This window comes from Ranitomeya variabilis, chromosome 2, assembly GCF_051348905.1.
Source record: "Ranitomeya variabilis isolate aRanVar5 chromosome 2, aRanVar5.hap1, whole genome shotgun sequence".
Classification (NCBI taxonomy): Eukaryota; Metazoa; Chordata; class Amphibia; order Anura; family Dendrobatidae; genus Ranitomeya; species Ranitomeya variabilis.
This window is the reverse complement of record NC_135233.1, coordinates 493,915,912-493,937,052: the sequence shown is the minus strand read 5'-3', so window position 1 is coordinate 493,937,052 and position 21,141 is coordinate 493,915,912. Positions and strand designations below refer to the sequence as shown.

Genomic DNA, 21,141 nt, shown 5'->3' with positions numbered 1-21,141 from the left:
GCTGTGTGTATCTCTGCACTATCTCTCTGCTCTGCTTGCCACTGTCTGTGGTTCTGTGCTTCTCTGCTTTGCTCACCACTACCTGTGGCTCAGTGCCTCTTTGCTTTGCTCACCACAACCTGTGGCTCTGTGCCTTCCTGCTCTTGGCTCCGCCTCCAGCATCTCCGCTCTTGGCTCCGCCTTTAGCGTCTCCGTCCTTAGCTCCTCCCTCTCCTTCTCTGCCTTCTCCCTCTTTACTTTTAGCTCCACCTTCCTCTTCTCTGCTCTTAGCTCAGTCTTCTCCTTCTCTGCTCTTTCCTGTGTTTCTGTGCTTGACTCCACCTCCTGCCTAACTTCACCTCCTGTGGTTCTGCTTAGCAGCCGCTCTTGCGGCCTTGCTCTATCTCTGTTCTGCAACTTGTCATGCAGGATCTTACCAGTCTCCATACACCCGCCTGTCTGCCAGAGTGCCTGCCGTGCCCATCTGCCTGCCTATATCTCCATCAAGCCAGTCTGCCCTTCAGGGCCTCTGCCGTACCTGTCCGTCAGCTAGTGTCACAGCCGTGCCTGCCTGTGTCTTGTCCCCCGGTGGGATCAGCATCCATAGTCAGACTCCACCGTGGAGTGGTACCTGGTAGCTACCTATTGCACAAGTCTGACCTCACCATCAGAGGCTCCAGCGAACACCTAGGAAGCTACTTAGTTACGCCTCTTCCAGGGAAGTCTGGTCTGTGGTCCAGTGGGGCCGCACCCCTGCGCCAATTAGTCTGGTCGCGAGCGTTACAATCTTCTTCATATATTCTGGGAATGTCCCAAACTTTCGATACTTAGGAAAGATGTGTTTTTACTATTGAATTAAATAAATGAGTCTCCCATCAAAATTTACCCCCAATTGTCTCTCCTTTTTCCAGAAGCTGATGACCGCCCTCAAAAAAATTTCTTTACATTTTTTTCTGTCATAAAAGCTTGTATTGCACCAAAGTGGAAATCGATAGATACTCCCTCTATTTCTGACATAATTGATATTATGTTCTCTCATAACTCCTTTGAAATGTCCTTAGCTTTAAGGAATAACTCTATACCTAAATATAATTCCAAATGGTCCTCATGGAACTTAATTTTTTCTTCAAGCAAGAAAAGCCTCTTTATATGATGTCTTATTACTTTGCCAGAATACTTTTAATAGTTTATAGTTTATACTTTATTTATGCCGTTTTTGCACTTGGTATGGTAATTGTTGTAGTGCAATTATGTTAAGATGATCTTCATTTCCATTCACTTTCCTTCTCTCCTCTTCCTACCTAACCCCTTTCCTCTTTTCCTTTGTTTGGTTACCTTCCTTTCCCTTCATTACATTCCCGACCCATTATCCCCTATACTGTAAAAATCTGTTAAAAGAATTTTGAGAAAAGTCCAACAGAAGAAAATGTCAGCATTCCATTCTCCTGGATAAACTCTTTATTCCAAATCCAAGTGTGCAGACAACATTAAAATAGGTATCAAAACACTGATGTGTTTCGGAATAAAGTTCCTTACGTACAATACGGTATCAACCTCTTCTTCTTTTGCTACCCTTCTTTCCAGAGCCATAACTGTTTTTATTTTTCAGTCAAAATGGCCATATGAGGGCTTGTGTTTTGCGGGACAAGTTGTACTTTTGAACGACACCATTGGTTTTAACATATCATGTACTGGAAAATGAGAAAAAAATTCCAAGTGCCGTGAAATAGAAAAAAATTGTGCAATTCCACAGTTGTTTTTTTTTTAGCATGTTCACTAAATGCTAGAACTGACCTGCCATTATGACTCTCCAGATCATTGAGAGTTCATAGACACCAAACATATCTAGGTTCTTTTTATGTAAGTGGTGAAAACAAAATCCAAACTTTGGTTAAAAAAAAAAAAAAATTACATCATTTTACGTGTGGGTGAGGGCATATTTTTTGTGTGCTGAGCTAATGTTTTTATTGATACCATTTTGATGCAGATATGATCTTTTGATCACTCATTATTGCATTTTATTGCAATGTAGCGGCGACCAAAAAAACGTAATTCTGGTGTTTTTAATTTTTTTCTCGTTGCGCCGTTTAGTGATCGGGTTAGTTCTTTTTTTATATTGACAGATATGGCGATTCTGAATGCAGTGATACCAAATATGTGTATACTTATACTTGTTTTTCGTGATATATTTTGAATGGGGTGAAAGGGGGTGATTTGAAATTTTATATTTTTTTATATTTTTAAAACATTTTTTTTTTAGTTTTTGCATGCTTCAATAGTCTCCATGGGAGACTAGAAGCTGCAGTTGTCTGATCGCCTCTGCTACACACAGGCAATGGATCAGATCGCCTGTGAGTAGCAGAAATGCTCACTTGCTATGAGCGCCAACCACCAGAGCTCATAGCAATCCAGCAATGACAACCATAGAGGTCTGCTGGAAACCTCTGGTTGTCATGCCGACCGACCCATCGGTGACCCACGATCACGTGTCAGAGACTGACAGCGGCATTTATCGGGTTAACAGCCATGGTTGGATCGCGATTCCACCCGCAGCTTTTAGAGGCACATGTCAGCTATTCAAAATGTGCTGGGAAAGATGTGGGCTCAGCGCTGGAGCTCACACCCAAGGGAGGGATTATGACACCCAATGTCAGAAAGGGGTTAAACAGCTATTATTAAGGAATTTAATCCTGAAAAGTTTCAGTGTTTTTTTATCTACTTTTATTGTTGTCTAAGCACATGGAATTGGAATAAAGAGGAGGAGGACTTGGAATAATTCCAGGAGGACAGAGTGATGACTTTTTCTTCCGTTGGATTTGTCCCTATGAAGGCTCAGGCTGTTGAGCACCCATGATGTTCATCATACAGGTGCGGTGAGCTATTTTGTTTGTTTGTGGGTCCTTAGAAAAGGTTCCACTGTGGTAGTAAACCGGTAACCCTAGTGGTTTACATTTTGCTAGGGTCATCCATACAAGTGCAGCTCTCAAAACTCAATAAGGTTTATCTTGGAAGTGATACATCTAGTACTGACTGTTTTACTAATTTCCTTTTAGTTATTCCCACCTTATATATTTGTCATTACAAAGGGAAATTGTTCTTCATGGAGAAAAATCACAAACTGTGTAGCAAGAAGTCAGGGTAAATAAACAAGATCCAATGGAGCTCTAAGAACGCAAAGTCGTTTCCCACAAAATACTTACCAACACATGACATTCTGTCTGCACCGAGAGCAAACCCACTTCGGCAGGAACAGAAAAAACTTCCTTGTGTGTTGTGGCAGAAGTGTTCACAAAGGTGAGATGTTCCTGGTCGGCGACATTCATTGATGTCTTCAAAAGAACCAAAAGAATGTGACAGTGTTATCTTATACATATTTATCATGTGAATATGCACCAGAGGGCGTGTATTTATTTGTAGTAACTGGCGATTTAGTATAAAAAAAAGAACAATTATGATTTAAGAATTATTTATAGTCAAAGAAATTAAATTATGATGGAAGAAATATGAGAAATTATAATTTTTAAAAAATGTTTGTCCTATGAAGGCATATGGATCTTATAAAACAGAGGTTCTTGTTGTGGCTCCTACAAAACAGTGGATTCTTCAGGGAGGACTTGTGACACTCCAGGAATCCGGTTGTCACAGTGGTATTGCCTGCCTCCCAGGGAGAGTAACGCCATGCCTAGAAGTGAGTAGGAATCCCCCTAGCAGGCAACACTAGCATACAACACTTTCCTGACTCCAGGCCAGAAAGGGGAGCTCTAGACCCGGTTTCAGGGTAGCTTCCCTATATGTTCTGGTCTGGAGGAGGAGTGAGCAGTCAGTCTGTGTGAGACAGTGAAGGGAGAAGAGGCATGTTAGGACAGAGAAACTGGGAGTGGAGCTGTGATTGAGCTCACTCCCAGGATTAAGCGCAAGAAACCGGACACTGGAGTCTGAGGTTGTGGGGGAGCTGTATGCCCCACAGCAGAAACCGGAGGGCAGGAGATTGCAGGTCTCAACTGACACCCGAAGGCACAGCTGCAGATTAGAGCCCAGAGTCACCACGAGAGCGGGACACCTGTAAAAAGGCTCAAGCTGCCTGCCATGTGGGTAATGCTCCACCTGAGGGACAGATTGAGAGAGGGACTTGAGGAAAGCTAAGGCATCAAGAACCTACAATTCAGCGCAGAAAGGAAGGTTTCCAACAACACCTGGCTAGGGGGATTCCGAGCCACTTCCAGGCTGCCCGGATTTCAAAGATCACCTGTATCCTGTGCCCTGGACTGCAATTTTACTAGTAAAAGGTAAAGAGACTGCAAATCCTGTGTCCTCCAATTATTTCCTGCACCCCAACTTCTACAACCCCTCATACACTGTCCTGGTAGCCCCGGGGCCTCCGCTCCACTTGTGGGGAGCAAAACCATCTAAGCTGCATCACCATCAGCCCCAGCGGATCCCTTTAAGCAGTGTCGGCCATCTCTGGCTGAGTACCACAGGCGGCATCGCGAACATTACTATAGTATACTTTATTTGCCACTATGCTTTATCCCCTTTAATTGGATGCCCAGGACCACGGACCGGGTCACTGCCACCGTTACTTCCCCTTTACTGTGCCGACCCGGTACCGAGTATCCCATGGTCCTACCGGGCGATCCATTTTGGCATCACGAACAGGATGGACCGACCCAAAAAATCGGGTGCTGTGCGCCATGGACTTTACTAAATTGTTCAATTGCCGCCATTGTTGTGACACGTGGTGGGTGAGGCACGGAGAACATGTGCTGCTGTGGGTGAAGCCCAAGAAAGGGTGGAAAAGCTGGACCCGCCCACTGTGAGGACTTGAATGTGAAAGGAACTTGCCCTTCAGGAGGACAGATCCGCCCCCCGAAATGGCTAGCGGGAAAGGAGAAGAAGGACTGCCCAGGACAGAAGGAGAAAGAGAAGTGCATGGGAAAGCGTGCAGTAAGCATGGCTGAATGCTGCCCAGTGCATGCGATGGCGGGTGGCAGTGAAGGGCCGCCGGAGCATACCGAAAGAGAAGTGGGCTTCCCCGGTCAGTGAGATGAAACCCTGGACCAGCTGACAGCAGTGGATCCGGAGCTCCTCGGCGCTGGGATGGAGGAGCTGACACAACAACTCCTGTGGTTGCAGCTGGCAGCGGTGACCGCGTGGAAGGAGGCTCTGCTGAAGAGGATGGCGGTGCCCAAGAAACCCCTGGAGCCAGCGCTCTCGAACCCAGAAGAGCCACATGAGGAGTCCCGCACCGGAGGAGCAGGTGCGAGCATTGTCCCGGTAGCAGAGGAAACCCTGGTGGGGCCTTTAAGACCCCTGCTGACCCTAGTGCCCGGCCTGGTAGTGAAATATGTAACCTGGGACCAGATGGCAGACCTGGGGGGTGTCCTGAAAGAACTGCTGGTACGCGAGCCCTTGTCCCTAGGAGTATGCAGAAAAGGGAGGCAATCCACTGGAGATACCCAGAGACTGATTTAATGGGGTTCCCGGAGGAGGCCCAAGCAGGAGCCAACCATGTGGAAGTGATTAGTAAGTTAGACTTCTGCCGGCAGCAGATATTAAAACTGGAGGCAGAAAGGCGTGAGCGCAAAGCTCAGTGGGAGGCCAAAACTCAGACCTCAAATACTGTACCAAAACCATTTGAGTCACCTGCTGTGACATCTGCAGAAAACTATTCTCAACCAGGAGGTTGCAGACCTGAGGATCTGCCCTGGAAAAGGCAATAAATAAATTAATTAATAAGTGAATAAATGCGAGTTAACAGTTTGTTATCTGGTTAAGAATGTTTAATATTGTTTATTAAAGTTTAAAGGACAGCAGGGTCATGAACAGTGAATAACCTGAAAACTTTCATTGTAAATAGTGATGAGCGAATATACTCGTTACTCGAGATTTCCCGAGCATGCTCGGGTGTCCTCCGAGTATTTTTTAGTGCTCGGAGATTTAGTTTTCATCGCCTCAGCTGAATGATTTACAGCTATTAGCCAGGCTAAGTACATGTGGCGGTTGCCTGGTTGCTAGGGAATCCCCACATGTAATCAAGCAGGCTAGTAGCTGTAAATCATTCAACTGCGGCGAAGAAAACTAAATCTCCGAGTACTAAAAAATACTTGGAGGACACCCGAGCGTGCTCGGGAAATCTCGAGTAACGAGTATATTCGCTCATCACTAATTGTAAATAGTTGGCACTTACAGTGCTCCCTATTGGTTTTGCCACGTACTGTCAGCATGGGTAGAACCCTGTTTGTTTGAAAGTGACCAAGAACCAAAACCATTTGGCGTAGCTGAAGAATGGTCTGAATAGTTATGCCTTGCAGCACGCCCAAAACCTACGTTGGGGTTTGGAACGGGTTCCCCATATCACTACAGTTGGTGAGAAGGACACCCTGATACGGGATCTCACAACCTGCTACACAGAGCAGTTAAAAATGTTATGCCTTGCACTTAATTGATGTATTGCACCTTCAATATGTTTGTACTTTTTGTATTTTTATAATTATGCAATGTTCAAGCAAAAGAACCTCCATTAAAGGGAAGAAAAGTTGGTGTTACCTGTTTACTTTTTACAGTTGAAATGCATTTAAAAAATGTTTGTATGTCTTCACTTGTTTATTGTTTATGTTTTCCCAGTCCGGAAGTACTGAATTTAACGGGGGGGAGGAATGTGACACCCCAGGAATCCGGTTGTCACAGGGGTATTGCCTGCCTCCCGGGAGGTTGATGCCATGCCTGGAAGCGAGAAGGAATCCCCTTAGCAGGTAACACTAGCATAAAACACTTTCCAGACTCAAGGCCAGAAGGGGGAGCTCTAGACCTGGTTTCAGGGTAGCTTCCCTATAAGTTCTGGTCTGGACGAGGAGTTACAGTCAGTCTGTGTGAGACAGTGAAGGGAGAGGAGGCACGTTAGGAGAGAGAAACTGGGAGTGGAGCTGCGATTGAGCTCACTCCCAGGATTAAGCGCAAGAAACCGGACACCGGAGTCCAAGGTTGTGGGGGAGCTGTATGCCCCACAGCAGAAACCGGAGGGTTGGAGATTGCAGGTCTCCTGGCCACAACTGACACCCGAAGGCACAGCAGCAAAATAGAGCCCGGAGTCACCACGAGAGAGGGACACCTGTAAAAAGGCTCAAGCTGCCTGCCATGTGGGTAGTGTCCCACCTGAGGGACAGATTGAGAGAGGGACTTGAGGAAAGCTAAGGCATCAAGAACCTAGAATTCAGTGCAGAAATGAAGGTTCCAACCCCACCTGACTAGGGGGATTCCGAACCACTTCCAGGCTGCCCGGATTTCAAAGATCACCTGTAAGCTGTGCCCTGGACTGCAATTTCACTAGTAAAAGGTAAAGAGACTGCAAATCCTGTGTCCTCCAATTATTTCCTGCACCCCAACTTCTACAACCCCTCATATACTGTCCTGGTAGCCCTGGGGCCTCCGCTCCACCTGTGGGAAGCAAAACCATCTAAGCTGCATTACCATCAGCCCCAGCGGATCCCTTTAAGCAGCGTTGGCCATCTCTGGCTGAGTACCACAGGTGGCGTCACGAACATAACTACAATAGACTTTATTTGGCACTACACTTTATCCTCTTTAATTGGACGCCCAGGACCATGGACCAGGTCACTGCTGCCGTGACTTCCCCTTTAAGAACTGTGCCGACTCGGTACCCAATATCCCACGGTCCTAGCGGGCGCTTCTGACTTATGTACTACTTTTGCCTATCCATTTGAACAGGTGTCATATCACATTTCCACAGTTTTCAGATGCTGAACGCATGGAGATCAGCTACATGCCTGACCTCTGCTCCATTAATTGTCAATGGTACTCCTGGGACTCAGTACAGAGCTCAGCTTTCTCCAGCAGTTCCATAGACAATGGACGGAGGGCAAATTGAGCATGCACACCTTCCAAAACTGAGGAGAACCCCGTTCCTAGGGTTCCAAATCTCTGGCCTCAGGCATAGAGGATAACTTGTTTTATCAGGAGTAAACCTCAAAAGGAGTGAAAATTACCCATCTTTAATCACCCCCTATGTTTAATGAGGACATTTGTCGACTCCATGAAATGTAGAAGCAGCAGCAACAAAAGCTGAGGGTGCCAAGCTTCCCAGGTAAAGACCAATCCTCCAGATATAAAGAAAATATTGACTTATACTGTCATGTGGCAAGGCTCGTTATAGGGTCGATATTGACTTTTACACGCTATAGTTCAAATCCTCTTCCAATCTGCATATGTTTTTAACACATTCAACATTTTACCTAAAAATTGACATTCTCTTCTATAGCTACCTGTGCAAGTGCGTCCATTGCTCTGTAGGGTGAACCCAGCTCCACACAAACACTTGTAACTCCCATGGATATTTCTACATCTGTGCTGACAGATAGATCTATGAACTGAACATTCATCAATATCTAGAAGCATGGAAGAAGAGGCTGCTGTTAGATGCTTGCTGAGGGCACATACACGATGCACGTATATATGATGTAGGTTTATAGCACATTGCACACACAGTTCTGCAACATCAATATATTATAAATTACAATAGGGGACAACACTATTAAAGTTCAACTACACTAAAGTAATAGAAAATTGCTATTAAATAATAATAATGTGTGGTGTCCCTCAGGTCCGATAGGCAATTTTTCAAATTCCTAGCATCCAGTAGGTAAATTTTTTTATTTTTATTATGAATTATTATTATTATAAATACAATATTATAATAAAATATTGTTGGCCGTGTAAGTGGGTTAAAGGGTTATTCCCTTAGTTATCTCCTACAGGGATTAACTTGCTGATTGCCATAAGGATCCAACAGGATCCTGAGATCAGGGGTGGGGAACCTGGATAACAGGACTCTGCTGCCCCATCTTGACTGGAGCAGAGGTGCGCACACTCGGCCTTGATTTCATTAGTTATCTATGGGACTACAGGACATAGCCAAGTACGGTTCTGAGCTTTTTTTTGGCAGTCCCATAGACAATGAATGGAGCAGAGGTTGTGCTTCTCTGCTTCTATCAAGATGAGGCAGCATAGCCCAATTCTAAGGTTTCCAAAGCCCCGATCTTGTAATCGCTTGGGGACTCAGCTCTCAGTCCCCCAGCCATCAACAAAATAATACTATTCCTGGTCTCTCATGGGTTCATAATGCTATTGCATTGTGTCTACTTGGCTATAATGGTATCCTGGTCTTTAGTGTTTTAAAATAATATCATCCCTAATGTCCAGTGAGTCAGTTATACTATCCCTGGTGTCTCGCAGATTGGTAATAATCTTGCTGATCTCACATAGGTTAATAATAGTAATATCCTAACAGGTTTACAATGTTGTTCCTGACGTTTTGTGGTTTAACAATGCTATTACTGTTCTCTAGTGGGTCAACAATGCTGTCATTCATGTACTGTGGGCTAATAATGCTATTCTACTAGGCTACAATGGCCGCTCTGTTATCTAAAGGGATAATAATGCTATTCTCGCTCTCTAGTGGGTAATAACTATATCCTGACCCTCAAGTGGGATAACAATTTTATTTGTGGTGTCTAGTGGAAATTATAATATTATCCCTGGTATCTGGAGGCGGTGGCGTAACTTGTAGCTTATGGGTCCCATTGCAAAATGTCTAACAGGGCCCCCTCACTCACTGGTCCTTAATAGTATTGGTTTTCTCATATGGGCCAAAGGGTTATTTTGGGCCCCCCGGGCACCAGGCCCCAGCTGTGACTACAGCCCCTGCACCTATTATACACACAAAACCTAAGATGGAAACAACATGAGCATATACCCTGCAATAAGTAAGTATATACAGGTCCTTCTCAAAAAATTAGCATATAGTGTTACATTTCATTATTTACCATAATGTAATGATTACAATTAAACTTTCATATATTATAGATTCATTATCCACCAACTGAAATTTGTCAGGTCTTTTATTGTTTTAATACTGATGATTTTGGCATACAACTCCTGATAACCCAAAAAACCTGTCTCAATAAATTAGCATATTTCACCCGTCCAATCAAATAAAAGTGTTTTTTAATAACAAACAAAAAAAACATCAAATAATAATGTTCAGTTATGCACTCAATACTTGGTCGGGAATCCTTTGGCAGAAATGACTGCTTCAATGCGGCGTGGCATGGAGGCAATCAGCCTGTGACACTGCTGAGATGTTATGGAGGCCCAGGATGCTTCAATAGCGGCCTTAAGCTCATCCAGAGTGTTGGGTCTTGCGTCTCTCAACTTTCTCTTCACAATATCCCACAGATTCTCTATGGGGTTCAGGTCAGGAGAGTTGGCAGGCCAATTGAGCACAGTAATACCATGGTCAGTAAACCATTTACCAGTGGTTTTGGCACTGTGAGCAGGTGCCAGGTCGTGCTGAAAAATGAAATCTTCATCTCCATAAAGCATTTCAGCCGATGGAAGCATGAAGTGCTCCAAAATCTCCTGATAGCTAGCTGCATTGACCCTGCCCTTGATGAAACACAGTGGACCAACACCAGCAGCTGACATGGCACCCCACACCATCACTGACTGTGGGTACTTGACACTGGACTTCAGGCATTTTGGCATTTCCTTCTCCCCAGTCTTCCTCCAGACTCTGGCACCTTGATTTCCGAATGACATGCAAAATTTGTTTTCATCAGAAAAAAGTACTTGGGACCACTTAGCAACAGTCCAGTGCTGCTTCTCTGTAGCCCAGGTCAGGCGCTTCTGCCGCTGTTTATGGTTCAAAAGTGGCTTTACCTGGGGAATGCGGCACCTGTAGCCCATTTCCTGCACACGCCTGTGCACGGTGGCTCTGGATGTTTCCACACCAGACTCAGTCCACTGCTTCCTCAGGTTCCCCAAGGTCTGGAATCGGTCCTTCTCCACAATCTTCCTCAGGGTCCGGTCACCTCTTCTCGTTGTACAGCGTTTTCTGCCACATTGTTTCCTTCCAACAGACTTACCATTGAGGTGCCTTGATACAGCACTCTGGGAACAGCCTATTTGTTGAGAAATTTCTTTCTGGGTCTTACCCTCTTGCTTGAGGGTGTCAATGATGGCCTTCTTGACATCTGTCAGGTCGCTAGTCTTACCCATGATGGGGGTTTTGAGTAATGAACCAGGCAGGGAGTTTTTAAAAGCCTCAGGTATCTTTTGCATGTGTTTAGAGTTAATTAGTTGATTCAGAAGATTAGGGTAATAGGTCATTTAGAGAACCTCTTCTTGATATGCTAATTTATTGAGACAGGTTTTTTGGGTTATCAGGAGTTGTATGCCAAAATCATCAGTATTAAAACAATAAAAGACCTGACAAATTTCAGTTGGTGGATAATGAATCTATAATATATGAAAGTTTAATTGTAATCATTACATTATGGTAAATAATGAAATTTAACACTATATGCTAACACTGGTCAACAGCATTTTTGGTGCCAAAGATATTTCATCGAATTTAGGGTATTTTTGGGGTGCTGATTCTGAATATGTCATCAGTTTTGCCAGATTGGCTCAAGTTTTTGAGATTTTTGGTATCTTATTTATAGCACTTGTTGGTAAATGCGACGCATCATCTCATTAATTTCTTTGGATTAGTACTTGAACTGAGCAGTTCTCAATATAGTTTTGTGTTAATTAGTGTTCTAAAAGTTTGTTCATAGCTTGATTTTTGCACTAACTTTATGTTGTTGTCTGTTTTCCAGTGAAAAGCATGAACTCATCAAGAAGAAGTTGTCTTAACGATCCAGACTCATTCTGTTACATTTGTGGTGAATACACACTGCCAAAACATAGAAGAAACATAACAGACTTCGTAAAAAAAGTGTATTTTGCCTATTTTGGGGTTATGCTTGGGGACCAAGACAAGTTTTGGGCACCACACATAGTGTGCAAAGCATGTATCGAATTATTACGAAAATGGAGCAAAGGACAAAGAAAAAGCTTCAAATTTGGTGTTCCAATGGTGTGGAGAGAGCCAAAAAATCATCATGATGACTGTTATTTATGGTAAACACAGGTACAGGCACATCTTCACAATGAGGGACAGGCCTTCTTGCAGATTCCATGTTACTCCCATTTTCGTTTCTTATGCTTATTGAATCCTTGCACTTGCACTGCACAGAAATAACAGTCATCATGATGATTTTTTGGCTCTCTCCACACCATTGGAACACCAAATTTGAAGCTTTTTCTTTGTCCTTTGCTCCATTTTCGTAATAATTCGATACATGCTTTGCACACTATGTGTGGTGCCCAAAACTTGTCTTGGTCCCCAAGCATAACCCCAAAATAGGCAAAATACACTTTTTTTACGAAGTCTGTTGTGTTTCTTCTATGTTTTGGCAGTGTGTATTCACCACAAATGTAACAGAATGAGTCTGGATCGTTAAGACAACTTCTTCTTGATGAGTTCATGCTTTTCACTGGAAAACAGACAACAACATAAAGTTAGTGCAAAAATCAAGCTATGAACAAACTTTTAGAACACTAATTAACACAAAACTATATTGAGAACTGCTCAGTTCAAGTACTAATCCAAAGAAATTAATGAGATGATGCGTCGCATTTACCAACAAGTGCTATAAATAAGATACCAAAAATCTCAAAAACTTGAGCCAATCTGGCAAAACTGATGACATATTCAGAATCAGCACCCCAAAAATACCCCAAATTCATTATAATATTTTGGACACCAGAAAAAAAATTTTTTCTTGTTGACCTGTGTAATTTTTTGAGAAGGACCTGTAGTGATAGTGCATATAAATAACATATAAATAGCATAATGTGCTTAGGAAACACCATTTTTGATCAAAACAAGAGTAAAAGTCATCCCACACCTCCCATGGACAGGTGCCTGAACAGTCGGGCCTCCATCCTGCTCTACTCCCATCTACATTGAGGTCATCCGACACAAGTTGAGGTTTTAAAACTAGAGATTAGTATCGTCCAGATTGGGTACACCTTTTTGTGGTGGGATGGCTTTTATGCTTTTTTTTAAAATAAAAAACAGTGTTTACTAGGTCCCTATGTTATTTATATGCACTATTACTATTGGCTTACAGTAGGGCATTTGCTTATTTTGTTGCCATCTTAGGCTCTGTCTGTTAAATGATCACAGTGTGAACATGCTCCTATGCGTTGCATGTATACCAACTTATACTCCGGCTTACTTTTTAGGTTTTCATTGCATCTACTACAGCTACTGTGACAAAGTCACTGGTAAAGTGCTAGACGGGAGATATGTTTCACTGTGCTTAATGGCATCAGTGACATAAAACCCAGAGATTTTCCTCCAGCACATTAATTGCGGTGAGGGGTTAACAGCTAATTAGTATGATGGGCTGAGTTTTATGTAGACATCCATAGAGTGGGTGGGAGGATGTCCACCTTATCTCCACCCCAGGGTGTGGTCTGGGGCTTAAGTAGCTGGCTTCCAGAGGCAGCAGTTGTTCAGTAGGGTTGGAGAGAGGATCTCCAGTGGTTTGTGTCCTGAGGAAGAAAGACTGAACCTGTGCTATCCCTGTGTTGCTCCAGAGCGGGCAGCTCCCTACAAAAGTATGGACTGTGTTACAGCATTTTGTTTTCCTGTTTTACCCGAAGGGCTGTGTTTACTTTTCCCTTCATGTTGGTTTATGCAGTCTGTCTAATAAACCAACTGAAGATTTAAAGAGACAGTGTTCCTGTTTTCTACCTAGTGAGTTGAATTTACTACCACACTACGCCTCTGCCTGTGGGTTAATAATGCTATTCCTGCTCTCAAGTGGGGTCAATATTTCAAAAATATTGTTACATACTTTTAAGTAATCATCAGCTTTAACCCCTTTCTGTCATTTGACGTACTATTCCGTCCATGTGGGGTGGGCCCTACTTCCCAAGGACGGAATAGTACGTCCAGCACGATCGGCCGCGCTCACGGGGGGAGCGCGGCCGATCGCGGCCGGGTGTCAGCTGACTATCGCAGCTGACATCCGGCACTATGTGCCAGGAGCGGTCACGGACCGCCCCCGGCACATTAACCCCCGGCACACCGCGATCAAACATGATCGCGGTGTACCGGCGGTATAGGGAAGCATCGCGCAGGGAGGGGGCTCCCTGCGTGCTTCCCTGAGACCCCCGGAGCAACGCGATGTGATCGCGTTGCTCCGAGGGTCTCCTACCTCCTTCCTCGCTGCAGGTCCCGGATCCAAGATGGCCGCGGCATCCGGGTCCTGCAGGGAAGGAGGTGGCTTACCGAGTGTCTGCTCAGTGCAGACGCTGGTAAGCCTGCAGCCCTGTCAGTGAGATCGGTGATATGACAGAGTGCTCTGCACACTGTCAAATCACCGATCTGTGATGTCCCCCCCTGGGACAAAGTAAAAAAGTTAAAAAAAAATGTCCACTTGTGTAAAAAAAAAATAAAAAAAAAAATCCTAAATAAATAAATTAAAAAAAAAAAATTATTCCCATAAATACATTTCTTTATCTAAATAAAAAAAAATCAAACAATAAAAGTACACATATTTAGTATCGCCGCGTCCGTAACGACCCCACCTATAAAACTACATAACTAGTTAACCCCTTCAGTGAACACCGTAAAAAAAAAAAAAAAAAACGAGGCAAAAAACAACACTTTATTCTCATACCACCAATCAAAAAGTGGAATAACATGCGATCAAAAAGACGGATATAAATAACCATGGTACCGCTGAAAACGTCATCTTGTCCCGCAAAAAACGAGGCACCATACACCATCATCAGCGAAAAAATAAAAAAGTTATAGTCCTCAGAATAAAGCGATGCCAAAATAATTATTTTTTCTATAAAATAGCTTTTATCGTATAAAAGCGCCAAAACATAAAAAAATGATGTAAATGAGATATCGCTGTAATCGTACTGACCCGAAGAATAAAACTGCTTTATCAATTTTACCAAACGCGGAACGGTATAAACACCTCCCCCAAAAGAAATTAATGAATAGCTGGTTTTTGGTCATTCTGCCTCACAAAAATCGGAATAAAAAGCGATCAAAAAATCTCCCGTGCCCGAACATGTTACCAATAAAAACGTCAACTCGTCCCGCAAAAAACAAGACCTCACATGACTCTGTGGACTCAAATATGGAAAAATTATAGCTCTCAAAATGTGGTAACGCAAAAAATATTTTTTGCAATAAAAAGCGTCTTTCAGTGTGTGACGGCTGCCAATCATAAAAATCCGCTAAAAAACCCGCTATAAAAGTAAATCAAACCCCCCTTCAACACCCGCTTAGGCTACGTTCACATTTGCGTTGTGCGCCGCAGCGTCAGCGACGCAACGCACAACGCAGGAACACCGCATGCACAACGCATGCACAACGCTGCGTTTTGCGACGCATGCGTCCTTTTTTTGCTTGGTTTTGTACGCACAAAAAATGCAACTTGCTGCGTCCTCTGCGCCATGACGCGTGCGCCGCAGTGACGCATGCGTCGCAAAACGCAAGTGCAACGCATGTCCATGCGCCCCCATGTTAAATATAGGGGCGCATGACGCATGCGGCGACGCTGCGGCGCCCGACGCTGCGGCGCAGAACGCTAATGTGAACGTAGCCTTAGTTAGGGAAAAATTAAAAAAATTTAAAAAATATATTTATTTCCATTTTCCCATTAGGGTTAGGGCTAAGGTTAGGGCTAGGGTTAGGGTTAGGGCTAGGGCTAGGGTTAGGGCTACATTTAGGGTTGGGGCTAAAGTTAGGGTTAGGGTTGGGGCTAAAGTTAGGGTTTGGATTACATTTACGGTTGGGAATAGGGTTGGGATTAGGGTTAGGGGTGTGTCTGAGTTAGAGGTGTGGTTAGGGTTCCGTTGGGATTAGGGTTAGGGGTGTGTGTGGATTAGGGTTTCAGTTATAATTGGGGGGTTTCCACTGTTTAGGCACATCAGGGGCTCTCCAAACGTGACATGGCGTCCCATTTCAATTCCAGCCAATTCTGCGTTGAAAAAGTAAAACAGTGCTCCTTCCCTTCCAAGCTCTCCCGTGCGCCCAAACAGGGGTTTACCCCAACATATGGGGTATCAGCGTACTCGAAACACATTGGAGAACAACTTTTGGGGTCCAATTTCTCCTGTTACCCTTGGGAAAATACAAAACTGGGGCTAAAAAATAATTTTTGTGGAAAAATATTTTTTTTTATTTGCATGGCTCTGCGTTATAAACTGTAGTGAAACACTAGGGGGTTCAAAGCTCTCACAACACATCTAGATGAGTTCCTTAGGGGGTCTACTTTCCAAAATGGTGTTACTTGTGGGGGGTTTCTACTGTTTAGGTACATTAGGGGCTCTGCAAACGCAATGTCACGCCTGCAGACCATTCCATCTAAGTCTGCATTCCAAATGGCGCTCCTTCCCTTCCGAGCCCTCCCATGCACCCCCCCCCCCACATATGGGGTATCAGCGTACTCAAAACAAATTGGACAACAACTTTTGGGGTCCAATTTCTCCTGTTACCATTGGGAAAATACAAAACTGGGGGCTAAAAAATAATTTTGGGGGGAAATTTTTTATTTTTTTATTTTCACGGCTCTGCGTTATAAACTGTAGTGAAACACTTGGGGGTTCAAAGTTCTCACAACACAACTAGATAAGTTCCTTGGGGGGTCTAGTTTCCAATATTGGGTCACTTGTGGGGGGTTTCTACTGTTTAGGTACATTAGGGGCTCTGCAAACGCAATGTGACGCCTGCAGACCAATCCATCTAAGTCTGCATTGCAAATGATGCTCCTTCCCTTCCGAGCTCTGCCATGCGCTCAAACGGTGGTTCCCCCCCAGATGTCAGGTATCAGCGTACTCAGGACAAATTGGACAACAATATATAGGGTCTAATTTCTCCTGTTACCCTTGGAAAAATACAAAACTGGGGGCTAAAAAATAATTTTTGTGGAAAAAAAATATTTTTTATTTGCACGGCTCTGCGTTATAAACTGTAGTGAAACACTTAGGGGTTCAAATCTCTCACAACACATCTAGATGAGTTCCTTAGGGGGACTACTTTCCAAAATGGTGTCACTTGTGTTTTTTTTTTACTGTTTAGGTACATTAGGGGCTCTGCAAACGCAATGTGACGCCTGCAGACCATTCCATCTAAGTCTGCATTCCAAATGGCGCTCCATCCCTTCCGAGCCCTCCCATGCGCCCAAACGGTGGTTCCCCCCCACATGTGGGGTATCAGCGTACTCAGGACAAATTGGACAACAACTTTTGGGGTCCAATTTCTCCTGTTACCCTCGGGAAAATACAAAACTGGGGGCTAAAATATAATTTTTGTGGGAAAAAATGTTTGTTTTATTTTTACGGCTCTGCGTTATAAACTTCTGTGAAGCACTTGGTGGGTCAAAGTGCTCACCACACCTCTAGATAAGTTCCTTAGGGGGTCTACTTTCCAAAATGGTGTCACTTGTGGGGGGGTTTCAATGTTTAGGCACATCAGTGGCTCTCCAAACGCAACATGGCGTCCCATCTCAATTCCTGTCAATTTTGCAGTGAAAAGTCAAACGGCGCTCCTTCCCTTCCGAGCTCTCCCATGCGCCCAAACAGTGGTTTACCCCCACATATGGGGTATCAGCGTACTCAGGACAAATTGCACAACAACTTTTGTGGTCCAATTTCTTCTCTTACCCTTGGGAAAATAAAAAATTGGGGGCGAAAAGATCATTTTTGTGAAAAAATATGATTTTTTATTTTTACGGTCCTGCATTATAAACTCCTGTGAAGCACTTGGTGGGTCAAAGTGCTCACCACACATCTAGATAAGTTCCTTAGGGGGTCTACTTTCCAAAATGGTGTCACTTGTGGGGGGTTTCAATGTTTAGGCACATCAGTGGCTCTCCAAACGCAACATGGCGTCCAATCTCAATTCCTGTCAATTTTGCAGTGAAAAGTCAAACGGCGCTCCTTCCCTTCCGAGCTCTCCCATGCGCCCAAACAGTGGTTTACCCCCACATATGGGGTATCAGCGTACTCAGGACAAATTGTACAACAACTTTTGGGGTCCAATTTCTTCTCTTACCCTTGGGAAAATAAAAAATTGGGGGCGAAAAGATCATTTTTGTGAAAAAATATGATTTTTTATTTTTACGGTTCTGCATTATAAACTTCTGTGAAGCACTTGGTGGGTCAAAGTGCTCACCACACCTCTAGATAAGTTCCTTAGGGGGTCTACTTTCCAAAATGGTGTCACTTGTTGGGGGTTTAAATGTTTAGGCACATCAGTGGCTCTCCAAACGCAACATGGCATCCCATCTCAATTCCAGTCAATTTTGCATTGAAAAGTCAAATGGCGCTCCTTCGCTTCCGAGCTCTGTCATGCGCCCAAACAGTGGTTTACCCCCACATATGGGGTATCGGCGTACTCAGGACAAATTGTATAACATCTTTTGGGGTCCATTTTCTCCTGTTACCCTTGGTAAAATAAAACAAATTGGAGCTGAATTAAATTTTGTGTGAAAAAAAGTTAAATGTTCATTTTTATTTAAACATTCCAAAAATTCCTGTGAAACACCTGAAGGGTTAATAAACTTTTTGAATGTGGTTTTGAGCACCTTGCGGGGTGCAGTTTTTAGAATGGTGTCACACTTGGGTATTTTCTATCATATAGACCCCTCAAAATGACTTCAAATGAGATGTGGTCCCTAAAAATAAATGGTGTTGTAAAAATGAGAAATTGCTGGTCAACTTTTAACCCTTATAACTCCCTAACAAAAAAAAATTTTGGTTTGAAAATGATGCTGATGTAAAGTAGACATGTGGGAAATGTTACTTATTAAGTATTTTGTGTGACATATCACTGTGATTTAATTGCATAAAAATTCAAATTTGGAAAATTGCGAAATTTTCAAAATTTTCACCAAATTTCCAGTTTTTTCACAAATAAACGCAGGTAATATCAAAGAAATTTTACCACTAACATGAAGTACAATATGTCACGAGAAAACAATGTCAGAATCACCAGGATCCGTTGAAGCGTTCCAGAGTTATAACCTCATAAAGGGACAGTGGTCAGAATTGTAAAAATTGGCCCGGTCCATAACGTGCAAACCACCCTTGGGGGTGAAGGGGTTAAAGCTATCGGCACGTTTGTAAGATTACCTTGAGGCATATTCACACACAGTGGTAATGCTGGTTACTAGCCTAGTGGCACAGATTGCTATCCATCATCTGAATTCCACCCCCTTAGCACTCAGACTGCAGCCTTGTTCCTCCCCCATGGTTTATACTGCAGTTCTGCTTCTTACCCAGACAAGTGCTTCTATCAGCAGCCAGCTTGAGTCCAGGCCCACAGTCACACATATACCCTCCTTCAGTATTGAGACAAGTCCCCTTACAGATGGACGCTGCACATTCATCTATGTCTGGAGAAAGAGAGAGATTTAGTGACAAACCCATGATCGTTAGTATGTACGATCGCTGCAGTGAAGCAAAGCATGCTGGGATACCGGTGCAGGTCACTCCATTAGTCGTCTCTGCCATTCTGAATCCAACAGGACAAACCCTTGAAATGTGTTCACAGCCTCCATCGTTACAGCTTAGCTCACAGCCGTATTCTCCGCACGGCGCAGAAGCTGGAAGGAAAAAGACGCAGATCAATGAGGATGATGCGAGACACGAGGTGCTACAGTATAATATCTGCTCTGCACCAAGGGGTCCGCATACACCCCGAGCCCACCCTCCAGAACTGGGGTCTATGGGAAGAGATACAGAGATCATTCTCATTTGCTCATTTTGCTGAACATCTTGGGAGGAAGTTATCATAAGGGTACGTGCCCATGATCCGGCGTCGCTGCGAGCTAGACGCAGAGGCCAGATGTTGTAGCAAAGTGGATGGGATTTCTACAAATTTGCTGCATCTTTTGGGCCACTTTTCACTCCACATTCCTCCTGGAGTAAGTTTGTGAATATTTGTTCTGCTTTTTTAAAAAGTCACAATTCAGAAAATCTGGCTTGAACATTAAATTCACAGCTGACAATGCCCACATTACACCCACTGGTTAACATGCTGGGGGGGGGGGGGGTTTGCATCTAATTTTGTGCACTCTCTTTTAATACATATTACAGAAATTGAGATAATGAAATATTATAGGCGATTTTCTAACCTATGCCTGTCAGGCGCACTGCGCCTGAACTCGGGAGTGCCAGAGATGCGCCTGACCCAGGGTTAAAGGTGGCAAGCAATGTACAAAAAAATAGCAAAGGGTTGCAAACTTTTGCACAAATATAATGAGCAACATTTTTTTTAAGACTTTTTGAAGAAAATGCTGAGATGCAGTGACTCCCCCAACCCCTTTTGTGTAATGCTTTTTATTCTTTAAAGAACCACTACGCTTTTTTTGGGGGGGGGTTGCTCCTGTTCTTATACTCACCTTCCAGCACCTTCACCATTTACTGACCCACTGCGCCATCTTGCTCCCATAACTTCTGACTGACTGTAAGTCAGAAGTGACGTCACAAGAGCTCAATGTAAGTCTATGAGAGCCAGAACGAGGGCAGAACGAGTTTCTCATAGACTTGTATTGTAAAGTGACCCTGCGCCACTCCATGAAACACTGGAGCTGCCATCAGGTCTCTTCCCCGGAGACCGATGGGAGCAACACTGGAAAAGGATGAAGGCGGAGGAAGGTGAGTATGGGACAGGGGGCAGATGAATTACATTACAAGCACCACTCCAGCAGAGCAATAAAAAAAGTGCTGGAGTGGTGCCTTTCAGGCCACATTCACACTAGCAGTATTTGGTCAATATTTTACCTCAGTATTTGTAAGCCAAAACCAGGAGTGGGTGATAAATACAGAAGAGGTGACGTGTTTCCATTATACTTTTCCTCTGATCTGATTGTTCCACTCCTGGTTTTGAATTACAAATACTGAAGTAAAATACTGACCAAATACTGAACGTGTGAACGTGGCATAATGGTATTTCAGGGGTAATACAGAGGGCCAGCATTGAATGCTAATGTTTTAGCTACAATTGATATATTTTGTTATTTTGTAAATTAAAAGTAATTTGTGTAATAATAATGAAATATTATTTTGGTATTATCATAAGCACGATGTTGTTACTATGGAGACAACATAGCTATCGTCTGAGTTTTATGGAAATGTGAAATATAAGGTTAGTGTGCACTGACCTCTAGTGGTCAGAGTTTGTATTGTTTTTACTTTTCGGTATCCTGACTGTTCTCTGCAACT

General features: G+C 43.6%; 1 protein-coding gene across 1 annotated transcript in view; it reads right to left on the bottom strand.

Annotated features, from left to right (window-relative positions):
- The window catches only part of VWCE (von Willebrand factor C and EGF domains), a 157,610-nt gene that overhangs the window by 77,269 nt on the left and 59,200 nt on the right, over positions 1–21,141 (bottom strand). Inside the window, exons 7-10 of the mRNA XM_077287995.1 lie at positions 19,395–19,520; positions 19,194–19,310; positions 8,259–8,381; positions 3,180–3,308 (exon numbers count right to left, since the gene is read on the bottom strand). Of these exons, the coding sequence (XP_077144110.1) occupies positions 3,180–3,308; positions 8,259–8,381; positions 19,194–19,310; positions 19,395–19,520 (495 nt within the window). The remainder of the gene's footprint in view (positions 1–3,179; positions 3,309–8,258; positions 8,382–19,193; positions 19,311–19,394; positions 19,521–21,141) is intronic.